The 19,026-nt window shown below is 44.0% G+C and overlaps 1 protein-coding gene across 1 annotated transcript in view; it reads right to left on the bottom strand.

The window, feature by feature from the left end:
- Positions 1–17,235, bottom strand: part of LOC139567657 (serine/threonine-protein kinase N1-like) — a 51,077-nt gene extending 33,842 nt beyond the window's left edge. The window contains exon 1 of the mRNA XM_071389050.1: positions 16,398–17,235. Coding sequence (XP_071245151.1) covers positions 16,398–16,478 — 81 coding nt within the window. The 5' untranslated portion in view covers positions 16,479–17,235. The remainder of the gene's footprint in view (positions 1–16,397) is intronic.
- Between the last annotated feature and the right edge of the window lie 1,791 nt (positions 17,236–19,026).

Below are 19,026 nucleotides of genomic sequence, written 5' to 3'. Positions count from 1 at the left end.
GCACCTCATTCATTCAAACTTCCAAATACTGCCCCCTAGCCCAAAGAAGTTCATGTAGGGCTAATAAAATATCTAATGTAGGGCTAATAAAATGTCTTTAATGTAGGGTTAATAAAATGTCTAATGTAGAGCTAATAAAATGTCTTTAATGTAGGGCTAATAAAATGTCTTTAATGTAGGGCTAATAAAGTGTCTTTAATGTAGGCCTAATAAAATGTCTAATGTAGAGCTAATAAAATGTATTTAATGTAGGGCTAATAAAATGTCTAATGTAGGGCTAAGAAAATATTTTTACTGTTGGGCTCATCAGGCTCAGGTAGCATCAGGCTTGAATTTCAAATCAAGACATAGGCCTATTTATATGCTTTCTAATGCTTTTGAATTACATTTTCGGTTTTGGCAGGGAATACTGGGTTACCTGGGAGAAAAGTGATTTATTCTCGGGATGGAACATTTGTAAAATACAGGGAAAATATTCAAATCCTAGTTGAAACTGAGTGTAAGACATGGTCGTTGTAGATGTTATTTCGAGCCTAGCACAGCGAAATGGACAGCGCTTTCTAAGGTGACGATTAATTCAAAACACCCATATGCATACATTAACGGTCAATTACTGTGAGACCGGCTGACTTTTAAATGAAAATATCCGGCTGACAAAATGCCATGACCGCTACAGCCCTATGTAAGAGTACTTGGTGCTATCTGGGATCCTTGGGACTTCCCTATGCTTAATCCCTACCCTAGCCATAACCCTTACCAAATCCAAATCTTAACCTTTACCGTAACCATTTTAAAATGTAAACTTCAATGGGGTAGGGACGTCCCAAGGATCCCGGATAGCATGGACAGTTCAGAGGCAATGCTTGGGGCGAGAGGCAGCGCTGCGTCAGCGGCAAATGTTGTGATTGATGTTTTTCCTTTCAAGTGACAACTACCAGAATTCAGTGGCTACAGCCCTACAATCAATTAAAACATAGCAAGATATCAATACACTGAAAATGTGTCTTATGCTGTTGTTTTCCAGCTGGCTAGCATGAGGCAGCTCAGTCTTCAGTGTCCAGGCAAAATATTTTGCTGGAATCGGTGCAGTTTATCCTCCTTTCACTAGCGTGACACACAGTTTTTCCTTGAAAAAATCTTGTCTTTCGGGAGCTCCTAAATTTTATGCGGTGCTTACATTACATGTTCTTTGCTCAAATTTAAGAAATACCCTTTGAGTATCTTTGTATGGCTGTTTTAAGCACAATCCATACAGATTTTGTTTTGTTTTCATTCCAGCTATAGTAATAAAAATATCCTGGCACACGTCAGGTCCCTTGATATCAATTGAGCAACGTTTGGGCGCTTTTTACTCAAACCACCGGTTTGATACCTCTGGTTTAGATACAAGTATCATGAAATCTCTAACACAATAAATTAATTTGATTTAGAGCATACCACCCTGGCTTGCCTCAAGCTAAGCAGGGAATGTCCTGAATGGGAGACCAGATGCTGCTGGAAGTGGTGTTGGAGAGCCAGTAGGGGGCACTCTTCCCTCTGGTCAAAGGATATTCCAATGTAACAGGGCAGTGAAGAGGACATTGCCCTGCGTAGGGTGACATCTTTCGAATGGGACGTTAAACGGGTGTCCTGATTTTGTGCATGCTCAAGAATGTGCTGGTTCTCATACCGCTGCTGCCATTTCAATGGGATTTGAGAACATGAACACACTCCTAACTCCATTCGAACAACTGACTAGAGAAATAAACGAATGAACTGCGTCTGCAGCAGACGTGATACCCTCTGTCATGGCATTGAAACGCCTCCTCAACAAAACTGCCGACAGACGGTGTGGTTAAAACTTAGAAAAGTACTTGAGGCTGTGAACATGGCAGTGGCATTCTCTCTGAAGCTCTTTACAGTCTCCACCATGCTCGATGCTAGATACAAGGACCGCTACTTCGATGCAGACAAGAAACAGGGTTTACGTGAAGTTACTTACACAGCTGGACAAGATGGAAACGGACACATTGACAGTGCGCACCGAAGAAGAGAAGCCACGGACAGACATAGCTGAAACTTCACTGCTTGACACGTATGATGAAATCCTGGTTGAGAATGAAACGACTGAACAAATAAACAGCACAGCAAGTAAGTGAAAGAAATAGGCTTTGATTATGTTTTACTGGTAATAGGGAAAAAAGTAAATGCCAACAAAATAACTTTTTGGTCAGTGTGGTGTGTGTGTGGTGTGTAACCTTTATTTAACTAGGCAAGTCAGTTAACCTCTTGACGCTAGGGGTCAGATTATTATATATATATTTTTTAAATAACGTTCCCAAGGTAAACAGACTATTTCTCAGGTCCAGATCGTAGAATATGGATATCATTTACAGATTAGGATAGAAAACACTCCAAAGTTTCCAAAACTGTCAAAATATTGTCTGTGAGTATAACAAAACTGATTCTGCATGCAAAAACCTGAGAAAATCTAACCCGGGCGTGATTTTTTATTTTTTTATCTGTGTTTCCGGGCCCGTCTTTCTTCCATTTAAAGGGGTATCAACCAGATTCATTTTCCAATGGCTTCCTCAGGCTGTGACCAGGCTTTAGACATAGTTTCAGGCTTTTATTTTGAAAAATTTGCGAGATTTTTCAAAACTAGTCAGGTGTCCTCTGATTAGTTCCTGCGCGCGAGAGGGTAGCTCTCCATTTTCTTTTTCTCTCTTATTGAATAGGTTACGGTCCGCTTGAAATATTATCGATTATGTATGTTAAAAACAACCTGAGGATTGGTTATACAAAACATTTGACATGTTTCTACGACCATTACGGATACTTTTTGGAATTTTCGTCGAACGGAACGAGGCTTTGGTTTTCTGAAAAGAACGCGCAACCCAAATGGCGTTTTTTTATTATAAAAGTAATATTTATCGAACAAAAATAACATTTGTTGTGTAACTGGGAGTGTCGTGAGTGCAAACATCCGAAGATTATCAAAGGTAAGCGATTAATTTTATTGCGTTTCTGACTTTCGTGACCAAGCTAACCAAGCTAATATAAGGCTAACTGTTCTAGCATTGATTGATACACTCACAAAAGCTTAGATTGCTTTCGCTGCAAAGCATATTTTCAAAATCTGACACGATAGGTGGATTAACAACAAGCTAAGCTGTGTTTTGGTATATTTCACTTGTGATTGCATGATTATAAATATTTTTTTTAATATTTTTGAATCTGATACGTTTGGGAATTTTCTTCTGCCTTTCAGGACCAGAACGAGGCTGTAGTTTTCTGAACATAACACGCAACCCAAATGGCGTTTTTTTGTTATAAAAGTAATATTTATCGAACAAAAATAACATTTATTGTGTAACTGGGAGTCTCGTGAGTGCAAACATCCGAAGATTATCAAAGGTAAGCGATTCATTTTATTGCTTTTCTGACTTTCGTGACCATGCTAATTTGGGGCTAGCTGTTCTAGCATTGATTGATACACTCACAAAAGCTTAGATTGCTTTCGCTACAAAGCATATTTTCAAAATCTGACACGATAGGTGGATTAACAACAAGCTAAGCTGTGTTTTGGTATATTTCACTTGTGATTGCATGATTATAAATATTTTTTGTAATATTTTGCGCCCTGCAATTGAGCGGTTGTTTAGGAAAATGATCCCGTAAAAGGGATCCGTAGCGCAGAGAACTTAAGAAGAAATTCTTATTTACAATGACGGCCTACCCCGGCCAAACCCGGACGACGCTGGGCAAATTGTGCGCCGCCCTATGGGACTCCCAATCACGACCGGATGTGATACAGCCTGGATTCGAACCAGTGACTGTAGTGACGCCTCTTGCACTAAGATACCGTGTGTGTGTTAACTAATTAACTGTACTAGAATGCTTAAAAAGGCAGCTAAAATTTTTGTTATCGGTATCGGGTTTTTTTTGCAAGAAAAATATTTGATATCGGTATTGGCCAAAAATGTCATATAGGTGGATCTCTACATCAAACCCATAATAACTACAGCCTACTCCGGTTGTAAAGTGTTGCCATGAACTCAATATTAAAAGGTGGTGAGACATACATTATTTACTCACAGAAAGCTGTGACTCCTCTCTGTAATAGAACAGCAGTGGCTTTGAAAACGGTCTCTTTCCAGCAATAGCATTTTGAGGAACGTTCATGTGCTTCTCAGAATGCATCTTTCCCTCCTCCGTGTGCACAGTGGAGAGAGGGAGTGAGAGTCAGCAGCCGACAGTGAAACAGGGACAGGCAGATACTTTTATAACAGGATTCAACATAATGCATAGGCTATTACTGTTGACCAAATAATGGTTTTTGAACAATTAGGGCTGACCCCAATTAGCCAAATGGTCGATTGTTTGGTCGATAGGCTGTTGGCCGGCCAAGATTTTTTTGTTTTCTATCAGTAGCAAATATATATATATATATATTTATTTTATGGCACAAGAGACACCTTTCTTATTCGCGCCCATCTCAGTGAACTAATCCATTGCGGAGGCTGGGGGATGGCACAGTCCAAGAGGAAGAGGAGTGTGGCCAAAATACACAATGCACGTCTCTCTCCAGAATGTGCTCTCTCCCACCAATTTGTGCACATTCATAGTCTCATAACTTCATTATGTGAATTGTTTGCATTTGATGTTAGTGTCAATCAATTATCCATTACATATACACAAAAGTATGTGGACACCCCTTCAAATTAGTGGATTCGGCTATTTCAGCCGCACCCCGTGCCTGACAGGTGTATAAAATCGAGCACACAGCCATGCAATCTACATATACAAACATTGGGAGTAGAATGGCCTTACTGAAGAGCTCAGTGACCATCAAAGGATGCCACCTTTTCAACAAGTCAGTTTGTCAAATTTCTGCCCTGCTAGAGCTGCACCGGTTAACTGTCAGTACTGTTATTGTGAAGTGGAAACGTCAAGGAGCAACACCGGCTCAGCGGCAAAGTGGTAGGCCACACAAGCTCAGAGAACGGGACTGGCGAGTGCTGAAGCACGTAGTGCATAAAAATTGTCTGTCCCCGGTTGCAACACTCATTACCGAGTTCCAAACTGCCTCCGGAAGCAACATCAGCACAATAACTGTTCGTCGGGAGCTTCATGAAATGGGTTTCCATGGCCGAGCAGCCACACTCAAGCCTAAGATCGACAGAGCCTGGACTCGAACCAGGATCTCTAGTGGCACAGTTAGCAAAAGTGATGCAGTGCCTTAGACATTACATTTACATTTACATTTAAGTCATTTAGCAGACGCTCTTATCCAGAGCGACTTACAAATTGGTGCATTCACCTTATGATATCCAGTGGAACAACCACTTTACAATAGTGCATCTAACTCTTTTAAGGGGGGGGGGGTTAGAAGGATTACTTTATCCTATCCTAGGTATTCCTTAAAGAGGTGGGGTTTCAGGTGTCTCCGGAAGGTGGTGATTGACTCCGCTGACCTGGCGTCGTGAGGGAGTTTGTTCCACCATTGGGGTGCCAGAGCAGCGAACAGTTTTGACTGGGCTGAGCGGGAACTGTACTTCCTCAGAGGTAGGGAGGCGAGCAGGCCAGAGGTGGATGAACGCAGTGCCCTTGTTTGGGTGTAGGGCCTGATCAGAGCCTGAAGGTACGGAGGTGCCGTTCCCCTCACAGCTCCGTAGGCAAGCACCATGGTCTTGTAGCGGATGCGAGCTTCAACTGGAAGCCAGTGGAGAGAGCGGAGGAGCGGGGTGACGTGAGAGAACTTGGGAAAGTTGAACACCAGACGGGCTGCGGCGTTCTGGATGAGTTGTAGGGGTTTAATGGCACAGGCAGGGAGCCCAGCCAACAGCGAGTTGCAGTAATCCAGACGGGAGATGACAAGTGCCTGGATTAGGACCTGCGCCGCTTCCTGCGTGAGGCAGGGTCGTACTCTGCGAATGTTGTAGAGCATGAACCTACAGACCCCTGTGCCATTCGGGAGGCCCGTGAAGGGCAATCTTAACGCTACAGCATACAATGACATTCTAGACGATTCTGTGCTTCCAACTTTGTGGCAAGAGTTTGGGGAAGGTCCGTTCCTGTTTCAGCATGACAACGCCCCCGTGCACAAAGCGAGGTCCTTACAGAAATGGTTTGTCGAGATCGGTGTGGAAAAACTTGACTGGAACTGCAAATAGCCCCAACTTCAACCCCAGTGAACACCTTTGGGATGAATTGGAACGCCGATTGCGAGCCAGGCCTAATCACCCAACATCAGTGCCCGACCTAACTAATACTCGTGGCTGAATGGAAGCAAGTCCCCGCAGCAATGTTCCAACATCTAGTGGAAAGCCTTGCCAGAAGCCTGGAGATTGTTATAGCAGAAAACGGGGACCAACTCCATATTAATGCCCATTATTTTAGAATGAGATGTTCAACAATCAGGTGTTATGAGAACTTATAGTTGCCCATCTTTTGATTATAGCTAGCTTAATTTCAGTCAACTGCTCCTGCAGAGGTCAGGCTCCGTTCAATGTTAGCTTCTAACTTCCTCCCTCTAGCCAGCTAGTTATAGCTAGCTACCTGGCTAATGGCCAGAGTCTTTGAGCTACCTAGACATCTGACTGAAATATCAGCGACTATTTACCAGTTTTACACTCATTCTCCAAGAGTCAGTGGTTCTGTTGACACGACAGGAGTCAAGGGATGTTAAAAAAAACGGCCCTGTCAGCGGCGTCTCTGCTACTTGCCAGTGTAGGTCTGGGTTAAGGTAGTTTGTTTCACCGCTCGGCCTATGTCGTGGGTGGAGTTTCCCGTTGGACAGAGTGGTGACTGAATGTAAACATGTATCTTCCTCTCTGGTTTTAACTACCAAACATAGAAATAAACCATTATCACATATGTAGATGTTGTGGTGGTGCAGGAGATGATGAATATGAAGTTTAACAATTTTGAAATGTCCCTTTAAAGTTAGGCTGACGTCTGTGGCTAAGTGAATCCAGGACTTGCAGAGACAAGTCAACACCACAGCAGGAGTGGATCCTGAGGTTGAGTGACACATTAGTTAAAGCTAGAATCCTTCATTGAAACAATAACAATAACTTATTTTCCACCATAATTTGCAAATAAATTCATAAAAAATCCTACAATGTGGTGTTCTGGATTTCCCCCCTCATTTTGTCTGTCATAGTTGAAGTGTACCTATGATGAAAATTACAGGCCTCTCTCATCTTTTTAAGTGGGAGAACTTGCACAATTGGTGGCTGACTTAATACTTTTTTGCCCCACTGTACATAAAATGAATTTATATGTCCAAAAATTGATGTAGCAAATAATAATTCTAGCTTTAATAATAGTAGTTGGCTATGTTCAGGCTAAAAAAGAAAAAAAAGGCTGCGTCTAAAATGACACCCTTGTAGTTCACTGTGGGGGAAAGGCCACAGGGTGCTATTTCAGACGCATGCAAAGTCTAACCATTTCTGGAACATGTAAGTGGGCGTGGAAGAGATGGGTTTATTTTCGTGCCAAAAACCAATGCGTGTTAATGGGATGAGGACACTGGTTCTCTACTTCAATTTCCTGCAGGATACTTATTCAATACAGCATCAAGGTTTAGTGATGGGTCATGGACACTGGCTTTAAACAACAAGGCATGACTGTGTGTCAGCTGAGACTCATCCTGTCCATAGATTGAGAGGTAGAGAGATGGGCATGTGTATTATGGCAGGCAAAACCAATTACACACATAATCTCATGGGAAAATAACATTATGGTTGAAGGGAATGAGAACAAGGAGTCGAGAACCGATCGACATGTTCCAGGGTGGTTAAATGTGGTTTGGGTTGGTAGTGGGGAGGATTTCTCTACTAATCAAAAATAGATTGCAGGGTATATGACGTGATGGTGGGATTGCTACGGGACGGGATGTTATCAATTCATACGTTGCATGGATTACTGTTAGGGAAGGTTACTGCTGGATGGACACACACTTCCATGTTATTTCCAATGATAGATTTTAGCCACAACTAACAACCCTTTAGAACTATGTGGTAAAGTAATACAATGCTTAAAAACATTACATCATGGTATTTGTATGGAGAATAGTGTATGGGGTGGACACACCAACCTACTCCTCTCTCTTCCGCCTCTGCCGAGTCACTGCGCCCCACAGGACTCTGGGTAGTGGTGTGTGTGTTAGTGTGCACAAGACCTCTTAAAGTGGTACTGTAACTAGAATGACTCTCCCCAGTGTTTCTGTGTGGTCACAGCTGGACTACTGGGCTCAGGTCCTTGTGTTGTTTTAAAGACTCTTCAATAACAGCTGGATCACAAGTAGAAAATACTAGTCCTTGTGTGGCAGGCATATTCATGTGTGTGTGGCGTGCATGGATGTGTGTACAGTAAGTGATAGGAGGTTCGTTTCAAGGAGAGTGGCGGGCTGCAACGTGGTGCTACTGAACCGTGACTAACAGCCAACTGTGAAGAACTACTGCCTGTCTGCCTGGGAACTCCAACTGTGAAGAACTACTGCCCGTCTGCCTGGGAACTCCAACTGTGAAGAACTACTGCCCGTCTGCCTGGGAGCTCCAACTGTGAAGAACTACTGCCCGTCTGCCTGGGAGCTCCAACTGTGAAGAACTACTGCCCGTCTGCCTGGGAGCTCCAACTGTGAAGAACTACTGCCCGTCTGCCTGGGAGCTCCAACTGTGAAGAACTACTGCCCGTCTGCCTGGGAGCTCCAACTGTGAAGAACTACTGCCCGTCTGCCTGGGAGCTCCAACTGTGAAGAACTACTGCCCGTCTGCCTGGGAGCTCCAACTGTGAAGAACTACTGCCCGTCTGCCTGGGAGCTCCAACTGTGAAGAACTACTGCCCGTCTGCCTGGGAGCTCCAACTGTGGAGAACTACTGCCCGTCTGCCTGGGAGCTCCAACTTTGAAGAACTACTGCCTGTCTGCCTGGGAGCTCCAACTTTGAAGAACTACTGCCCGTCTGCCTGGGAGCTCCAACTGTGAAGAACTACTGCCTGTCTGCCCCAACTGTGAAGAACTACTGCCTGTCTGCCTGGGAGCTCCAACTGTGCCAGAGAATAGCAGAGCTCTCTCACAGGAGGAATACAAGAGTGTGTGTGTGTGTGTGTGTGTGTGTGTGTGTGTGTGTGTGTGTGTGTGTGTGTGTGTGTGTGTGTGTGTGTGTGTGTGTGTGTGTGTGTGTGTGTGTGTGTGTGTGTGTGTGTGTGTGTGTGTGTGTGTGTGTGTGTGTGTGTGTGTGTGTGTGTGTGTGTGTGTGTGTGTGTGTGTGTGTGTGTGTGTGTGTGTGTGTGTGTGTGTGTGTGTGTGTGTGTGTGTGTGTGTGTGTGTGTGTGTGTGTGTGTGTGTGTGTGTGTGTGTGTGTGTGTGTGTGTGTGTGTGTGTGTGTGTGTGTGTGTGTGTGTGTGTGTGTGTGTGTGTGTGTGTGTGTGTGTGTGTGTGTGTGTGTGTGTGTGTGTGTGTGTGTGTGTGTGTGTGTGTGTGTGTGTGTGTGTGTGTGTGTGTGTGTGTGTGTGTGTGTGTGTGTGTGTGTGTGTGTGTGTGTGTGTGTGTGTGTGTGTGTGTGTGTGTGTGTGTGTGTGTGTGTGTGTGTGTGTGTGTGTGTGTGTGTGTGTGTGTGTGTGTGTGTGTGTGTGTGTGTGTGTGTGTGTGTGTGTGTGTGTGTGTGTGTGTGTGTGTGTGTGTGTGTGTGTGTGTGTGTGTGTGTGTGTGTGTGTGTGTGTGTGTGTGTGTGTGTGTGTGTGTGTGTGTGTGTGTGTGTGTGTGTGTGTGTGTGTGTGTGTGTGTGTGTGTGTGTGTGTGTGTGTGTGTGTGTGTGTGTGTGTGTGTGTGTGTGTGTGTGTGTGTGTGTGTGTGTGTGTGTGTGTGTGTGTGTGTGTGTGTGTGTGTGTGTGTGTGTGTGTGTGTGTGTGTGTGTGTGTGTGTGTGTGTGTGTGTGTGTGTGTGTGTGTGTGTGTGTGTGTGTGTGTGTGTGTGTGTGTGTGTGTGTGTGTGTGTGTGTGTGTGTGTGTGTGTGTGTGTGTGTGTGTGTGTGTGTGTGTGTGTGTGTGTGTGTGTGTGTGTGTGTGTGAAACAGCAGGGCCAGAAGGCATGAGCCCCATGCAGGAGACACAGCTCTTCAAAATGAACAGCACAGCAGTGACAGCAGCACTACATCAGCAACATTATAGGCTGTTATAACACAACGGTCTGAACGCCGGAGAGAGTCAAGAGATACATTTCATCAGAGTTAACATGGAACATATCTTTGAGCACCTCTGCAAAAGAGAGCTATCAAATACTAGGCAGATAAGAGAAAATATGGCTCAACTTAGTTGACTTGTTCATTTTAGCTCCTAGTAGAGCAAAGAGCCTATGAACTAAAGATCAATTAAGCTTATGGCTCAGAATGCACTGTGTGGGCTGGGGGCCGATACTTTACATTGCATCACATCAGTTACCGTTAAGGTTAGGCTACAGGTTCCATGACAAGTTCAGCAGGTCTGCGGCTAACTGAATCCCGGACTTGCAGAGACAAGTCAACACCACAGCAGGAATGGACCCTGAGGTTCGAGTGACACATTGATTAACAATAGTAGTTGGACTTGTTCAGCCAGACAACATCAAAAACAAAGGCTTCATCTGAAATAGCACCCTAGCAGTGCACTATAGGGAATAGGCCACAGGGTGCCATTTTAGACACATCCAGAGTTAAACAATTTGTGGACCATGTAAGAGGATGTGGAAGAGATTGGTTCAACGTTTGGTCTATTTTCTGAGACCAACGCTTGTTAATGGGATGAGGACACTGGTTCTCTGATTCAATTTCCTGTTGAATCCTTATTCAGTAAATATAGCATCAAGGTTTAGTTATGGGTCATGGCCACTAACTTTTAAACAAGGCATGTGTGTGTGACGGTTTGCGTGTTTTTGTGATTGTGTGTGTGTGTTGCGTGACAGCTGAGATCCTGTCTATAGATTGAGTGGTAGAGAGATACGCATGTGTATGATGGCAGGCAAAACCAAATTACACACATAATCGCATGGGAAAATAAGATTATGGTTGAAGTGAATGAGAACAAGGAGTCGAGAGCAGATCAACATGTTTTCGGGCGGTTAAATGTGGTTTGGGTTGGGAGTGGGGAGGATTTCTCTACTAATCAAAAATGGATGACAGGGTGTATGAAGTGAGGGTTGGACGGGAAGTTATCAAATCATTACGTTGGATGGATTACAGTTAGGGAAGGTTACGGCTGGATGGACACACTTCCATGTTATTTCCAATGATAGATTTTAGCCACAACTGACAACCCTTTAGAACTATGTGGTAAAGTAATAAAAATGCTTAAAAACATTACATAATGAGTCATTACATAAGCAACTTATCCTTTAAGGTCCTCCCATCTAATTCTATCCCCGTCCCCCACCTCATTCTTTCCGCGTCCCCCTCCTCTTTCCATCCTCGTCCCCCACCTAATTTCATCCTCGTCCCCCACCTCATTCCATCCTCGTTCCCCACCTCATTCTATCCTCGTCTCCCACCTCATTCTATCCTCGTCCCCCACCTCATTCTATCCTCGTCCCCCACCTCATTCTATCCTCGTCCCCCACCTCATTCCATCCTCGTTCCCCACCTCATTCTATCCTCGTCTCCCACATCCTTACATCCTCGTCTCCCATCTCATTATATCCTCGTCTCCCATCTCATTATATCCTCGTCTCCAATCTCATTATATCCTCGTCTCCCATCTCTGAGAGTGTTTAAGTCTCTGTAGCTTCACATCCCGCCTTAACCACTAACCCCGCCATCGACTCTGAATGGGAAGACATCCCAAAGGGGCCTCTAATCTGCAGTAAATGGGCCAGGTAGTGGTGTGTGTGTGTGTGTGTGTGTGTGTGTGTGTGTGTGTGTGTGTGTGTGTGTGAGTGAGTCAGACACCACAGGGTAGACTAGGCATAAAACTATGAGCTCATCCTCCCCTAATAGCCATTGCCATGGCAGCACAGCTCCAGGTAACACACTTGATACACCTGTCTCCTGTCCTCTGCGTGTTCCGACTGTCCACCCAACTGACTCAAGCCACGCCCATTTCAGAGGCAGGTGGATATTCAAGTGTGTGTGTGATACTGTGAGAGAATTCATTAAAATAGTTGGAGAATACTGATACTCTTACAGGAAATTAATTCAAATATTTTGTTATCTTTCTACAATGTTTACCTTCATATATTATTTTTTTCATTCGACCACAGAACAAACACTGGGCTCTTTTACACTGAGTGAACCAGCCTCTCTAAATGTCATCTGTGTAACCTGATCTGTAGTAGATTCAAATAAGAGGATTGTTTAAAGAGAGAGGCCTTATTCCCTAGAGTCATTTATACCCTCATCGCCAAAGAGTAGACAGGGGACTGAGAGTGGGTGACACACACACACTCAAAATCATATTTACAGTCCTGACTGAACAACCCAAACACAATTTCAATGTTTACTTCCCGTCAATAAATAATACCCCTCCTACCATGCAATGTACACAATCCATAGCAGTCATGAAAAAGCCCATCTGGGATATAGACGTCTGATTTGAGCTAAACTCTGCTGAAGTAGTGCAACTAACGTCCAGCACCTTTGAAGATAAAATCGGACACAGTCACACGATCTGCCCTGAAGTGAAACAAAAAGGCTAACAGTGGGAAAACCAACACCGAACATGTCTAACGACACAGTGACAAACTGCTGTAAAAGTGCTTAAATGGATAGTTTGGGATTTATCTACTTTCCCAGAGTCAGATGAACTTGTGGATACCATTATGAAGAAAGTTAGAAGTAGTTTCGCGGGCCAATGCTAACTAGCGTTAGAGAAATGACTAGAAGTCTATGGGAACAGCTTAGCGCAATGGCGAAGTCTACAGTCTTCGAGTCATTGCGCTAAAGCTAGTCAGCAACTTCCTTCAAACTGCCCGCAGAGACATGAAAATGGTATCCACAAGTTCATCTGACTCTGGGGAAGTGGATAAAGGGCTTCACTGCCAAAACCCTGAACTATCCCAATAAAAAAGACTTCTCTCATCTAATTATATCCATTGGATAAGATCCTGAGGCCCCATCCCTCCATACTCAGCGTGGAAAAACGAGGAGTCAGCGAAAGAAAGGAGACGGGGAGAGCAGCTGGTGCATGACCACGTTCCATCAGAGGCTCCATTGCCTGTGAGTGGACACACACACACACAGGGTCAGACAAGGCCCCCGGGGCAGAGGCAAAGTCTGGCCACGGTGTATGGCATAAGAGAAAGAGGAAAGGAGAGAGGAAAGAGGAGAGGAAAGTGTAGAGGTGATGTCATGGCAGGGTGTGACCTGTGGATGAGGTTGGGACTGGGGAGGGAGGGGCTGCAACAGAGGGGCGAGGTCATGAGGTCATGAGAACGGCAGGATGTTCGCACGGGGGATGGCAGGGAGCGACATAGGACAAAATATGCAGGGGCACGTGTATGGACATTGGACACACATGCACACACAAAACTAGGGCTTCCCTATGCAAATCAGATGGCCCAAATAGGCAAACACATCTACACAAACAACACACACTCAGAGCACACACACACATCTACCCAAACACACACTCACACGTGAAAGCATGTCAACACAAAAGTGAGTACTCCACCTCAACCTGTGGGCCATTGACAAACACACAAACTCCCACACAAAACAAACAGACACAGCCATGATGCCACACCATGGGGCCTTGCTTTAACCTATTAGTGAGGGTGTGGCCAACCAGGATAGGATGGGGAAACACAGTGCATTGGTGAATGTGATCTGGGGCTGCAGTCAGGACAATGGTGGCCGTTGTGCTGCTATGGAACCTCATCATCAGCATAATGCCCTTTACAGCCCCCCCACCACCATCACACTCACACTGTGCTACTGGGAATGGGACACAGACAGCCAGCATGGACACCGTATGGAGACACTGTCTGACAGTGGCCAGTAAGAAAACAGTGCATGAACTGTGTCGACCAGCAAGAGCCAAGATCAAAGATAGCCAATAGGGACATCAAATGGAGGCAGTCAGTGACAGCCAGTAAGGACACAGTCCTGTGCGTGGGACTGTCTCAGTTAACAAGAAAGGTTCTGCTGATAAGAGTCAACAAGGAGATACCATTCTCCTACAAATATTGAGAGCATAAGGCCTATTCCTCTTAAATACAAAAGAAAAATAATCAAAGAAGTAGCTTAAGCAACACAATTGTGAACAGCGAGGCTCTCATTGTCTCTGGTAGCATGTTGTTTATTTAACTAGCCAAGTCAGTAAAGAACAAATTCTTATGTTACAATGACGGCCTAATGCATTAGCTAGTGTGAGTCTGCCTACATGGCCACAGGGCCTTGGCTTGCTGAAAAAGCTTGAGATATGTGCATAGCAGTCTCATTACGTCATGCAGCTGTTTAGGTGAACGATCCGTATGCATTACTCTGAGTGTCTGTCTTTAGTGTGTGTGTGTGTGTGTGTGTGTGTGTGTGTGTGTGTGTGTGTGTGTGTGTGAACATGCAAAACTGAAAAAAGTATAGATTAATGTATGTTCAGGGACATTTAATCCAACGTTCTCCTTTCTAAAGCTTCTGCTATCACAAACTAACATCCCACTAGTTACAATACATTTACATTCCTGTTCCCCCCCCCTCTATTATTGTTGCCATCTTTTACAGTGTAGTTAGAAACATCCCTGTGCCCCGCTCCATTCTGGTTCCCCCAAGACCTTTAGGAGGAAGTGTGACGCTGTTTTGGTTCAGATTCTTACTCGGCTTATTTTGTATCAGTCTTCCTGTGTGTGTGGGAAACAAAAGGCGTACTCTGAAGAAGCTAAATCTCCCCACCACTGAAGACATTGGAGTCTGATTATGACAGACTTTTTCAACTGCCAGGCCAGCAGAGGCCTTCAGTTTGAGTCACCAGACCAGTGTATGTGTTGGCTGAGGGGATAATGGCTCCCTGTCTGTGCCTCCAAATCAGAGTTCCCACTTCGTCACTGTGGCTTGAGTCAGTCCCCCAAGCTTGCCCTCTCTCAGCTGTGCCATCCTCCATTGTGTGTGAACCTGCCGAGGTTATGGAAAGGGCAAAACCGAACCCGAGAGAGAGAGGTGACTACCTCCTGCCTGGTACTGCTTTCTAGTATTAACTTGTACTGTAGCTATACAAATAATTTGGCTACTATGCCAAGTATGGAATCGTAAGCCAGTTAGGCCTATTTGGGGGAAGAAGTTTTCAGTTCCAACAAATGAGAGAAATTGGAATAGGTTTGAAAATGTGAATGAATAAATCAGCCCTGATAAGAGAGTCTGATAAAAGATGAATGTTAAATAGTACAGCAAAACCACGTGGCAAGCAGTGTGACTCGATGACATCATCAAGACTAGTTAGTAAAGAAGGGTGAAGTAACTTACTAACCCAGTACAGAGCTTTATCAACAGTCAGATGAGAAAGCAGCACTTAAACAGGAAGCATTATTCAACACACTTCTTGCCTTACTTTACTACAAACAGAAGTTGGGTTCATGACTTGCTGATACGCACAAGATAAATGCTGAGGTAAAAAGAGGGCCGACTGCTTACTTGTCACTAAACTAGAGCAGAGGCAAGAGGAACTTACGTAGCCTACAGGACCCACTGTTAGGATATTTCCAGAGTGTCTGTGAGTGGTGGTGACACCTGTGCTGAGTTGTTCATAACCCCCACTGTAAAGAACATCAGTCTTGATGTTCAAATACATAGGCCATTGCACCAACTCTGTCAAATACTGTATCAGGATACAGTCAAGTAAAGTACTCTAAATGACAAAATTACCTCAGCTCAATGTCAGTCACTTTAGTGGTGTGAATTTCCTTTTCGTATTTCACATTCTCCTTAATATTCTTCAAAGTCCTTGTTATAGTCGAAGCGCATTACTCAAACTGTCAGTTAGCAATAATGACTGTTGCCACAAACATGTTTTTTCCCCCCTCTTGAAAAGGGTCCATTCCAAAAAGGTTGGAAACCTTGTGACTGCTATTGGTTCTTCTCAGACTCAAGATGGTTCTGAGAACTGGTGAGGTCCACTGGGATGTGTCTGTATTTATGTGTTTATGTGTGTGTCAAACACCCGCCCAGTATTGTGCTCGCCCGGCCAAGAGCTCTTCGCATATGCATTTGGCTGCAATGAGGAACCAATGAGGAAACATGCCAAGGTTACAATGCAGGACACCACAAGTGTCTTGACAAAATACAGAGCATAAAGAGCGTACTACATCGTCGTAAATCCAGATAAATGATTATTTTGCAATATAAAATAGAACACCGCATTGAGTTTCCATTGATGTCGAATGGTAGATACCCCAGCTATTGATAACGTACATTATAGCACCGTTGTTATTACACTGTAACAGCAATGTAAAAACTTACTTGTATCGAGTCATTCGCCATCGTTGTTCTTTGTGTCGTGTTCCAGTGATGATGCCGTTCTAGACCAGACCAACTGGACATATGCGATTGTACGGAGAGTACTCACAATGGTCTTCTCCACGAATTTAGGCAGCTAGATTATCAATTCATCCAATTGTCGCTCAAATATGCGCTCTGTAAAAAAAAACTCACCACTATATTCTCTGAGATAAATGAACTTTTAAAAACAATTCTCAACCAATGGTCAAAAATAATCCCATTGTTGTGTCGCCTCAACGCTCCACTGCCCAAAGAAGCTGGTGATCCCAAAATGTTTGTCTAGCGTTAGTTGTTCGACTAATGGTTCGTTCAACAAATACAAAATGTTCCCGTGTGATTGTCTTTAAAATATCAGTACGATAAAAGCTTAAAACAAAACTGTTTGATTCAGTTCATTGTTCTTTTCTTTGGAGGCTAGCTATCAACAGCTAGAGCACAAGGGGAACAGACGGCACGACTCCCTCCCTATCAGCGTAACAGACTCCGAAGAGGGATAGAGATCCATTGCTAACATAAAACGCTACAGAGGCAGAAAAACTGTCGAGCTCCGTCTTCGTAGTAACATCCGTGAAACACGAACACGCGTCAGTCTCCCAAGTACCACATGCAACAAAATCCTTCTTTCAAACGAGACTACCTTATGCTTCCCTCGAGCAAAGTACCGAATGACCGAAGGGTGTCACCGGTAAAAGCGTTGTTGTTTGCTCTTCGTTCTGTTTTGGAGGGCAGAGGAATATCGCCTGGTATGTCCGCGCATTGCCGATGATGACTTGAGCGAGAGGCTACACTTTTTTTCTGATGGAGCTGCGCGCGGATGCGTTGGCACAAGGTATCATGTGACCATGTCCAGACCATGGATTTGTCATTTCCAACTTCTCCTAATGAACACTGTTGCTTATCTTTCCCCTATCCCCGATTTGCAATTTAGCCAGACACAAAACAACTGTTATTGGTATTACTCTGCTTACAAGTAATAATGTGCCCATGTAATCACAACCAGAAGATACATGGAGTACAGTTACAGTAGAATCAAAAGTATATGACTGTAAAGCATTTAATATCACAAATCTACAAGTTAAACTCATTATCTAATATTGAAAACAAACCCAAATATATAGTGGATATATACTAGCCTACATTAAGCAAATGCCATAATGGGGCACCAACAAGCCATTAGGTCAATACATAACAATAATACCAAAGACGAGTGTTGTGCAGAAGAAGTGAGAGAGAGAGAGAGAGAGAGAGAGAGAGAGAGAGAGAGAGAGAGAGAGAGAGAGAGAGAGAGAGAGAGAGAGAGAGAGAGAGAGAGAGAGAAAGAGAGAGAGAGAGAGAGAGAGAGAGAGAGAGAGAGAGAGAGAGAGAGAGAGAGAGAGAGAGAGAGAGAGATGCACTCTATTGGGCAGCAGGTAGCCTAGCGGTTAAGAGTGTTGGGCCAGTAACTGAAAGGTTGCTGGTTCGACTTCCAAAGCCGGCAAGGTGGGAAAATATGCCGTTCTGCCCTTGAGCAAGGCATTTAACCCCCAACAACAACTGCTTCAGAGGGGTTGGGTTAAATGCAGAAGACACATTTCGGTTGAATGCATTCAGCTGTGCAACTGACAAGTTATCCCCTTTCCCTATTGACCTCCTTATCCCTACATAAGCAGAAACTCAAACTATAGCTGAATAAAACTTTTTAAAAATCGCAGGGCATGCAAATGGGAGATTTGCTTACCATAGAATTTGATACTGCCAGAGGGAGACTGAGACGGAAGAGCAAAGGAGCACCTGGTCATAGGTGATGATAGGTGAAAAACATCACACAAAGGCTATGAAAATGCACACCAGAAACAGCCTGCTTACATCTGATAGCGGTAATGAGCAGGCTAAATAAACATAGCCTACATACACATCATCAAGTCTTTCATCCTATTTCCTTGTGGGCAGGTGTTTATTTTATTTTACCTTGGTCAGTTTCCAGGCTATTGCTTGCTGGAGTATATTATGGGGAATACATCTGCAATATACTGCTAATAATGTTAATCTAAAATGAAAAATACTTCTGGACATGTAGAAAGTAGTATAGATCATATTCTTGCCTTTGACCGTCTTAGGCTGTGTTTGCACAGGCAGTCCAATTCTGATCTTTTGCCCAATTCTTGGCAAAAGAGCTGATCTGATTGCTCAAAATACCAATTAGTGGAAAAGATCAGAATTGGACTGCCTGTGTAAATGCAGCCATAAACCTTGTTTTTACCTCCATAATCTCTGCAACCCAGAACAAAATCTCTCATGAGCGCCGGGCCAGCTACTCAATTAGGTTCCGGTAGGGAGAGGTTAAAATATTGGACTAGTGCAAGCGAGTGGTGGAAGCAGGATGGACTTTGGTAGCCGTCATAAAAGACTGTGAACTCCACAACCCTGAAGTTATTACATTTGAATGATCTAAACTGTCAAAGGCAAGAACATGATCTATTCTACTTTGTAAATATCCAGAAGTATTTTTCATTTTCGATTAACATTATTGGCAGTATATTGCAGATGTATTCCCTCAGAAAGACCAAATTAGAAAATACTCAAATGTAACTCTTATTGTGTCAATGCCAAT

This window comes from Salvelinus alpinus, chromosome 2 (genome assembly GCF_045679555.1).
Source record: "Salvelinus alpinus chromosome 2, SLU_Salpinus.1, whole genome shotgun sequence".
NCBI classification, from domain to species: domain Eukaryota; kingdom Metazoa; phylum Chordata; class Actinopteri; order Salmoniformes; family Salmonidae; genus Salvelinus; species Salvelinus alpinus.
This window is presented reverse-complemented; position numbering and strand designations above follow the sequence as displayed.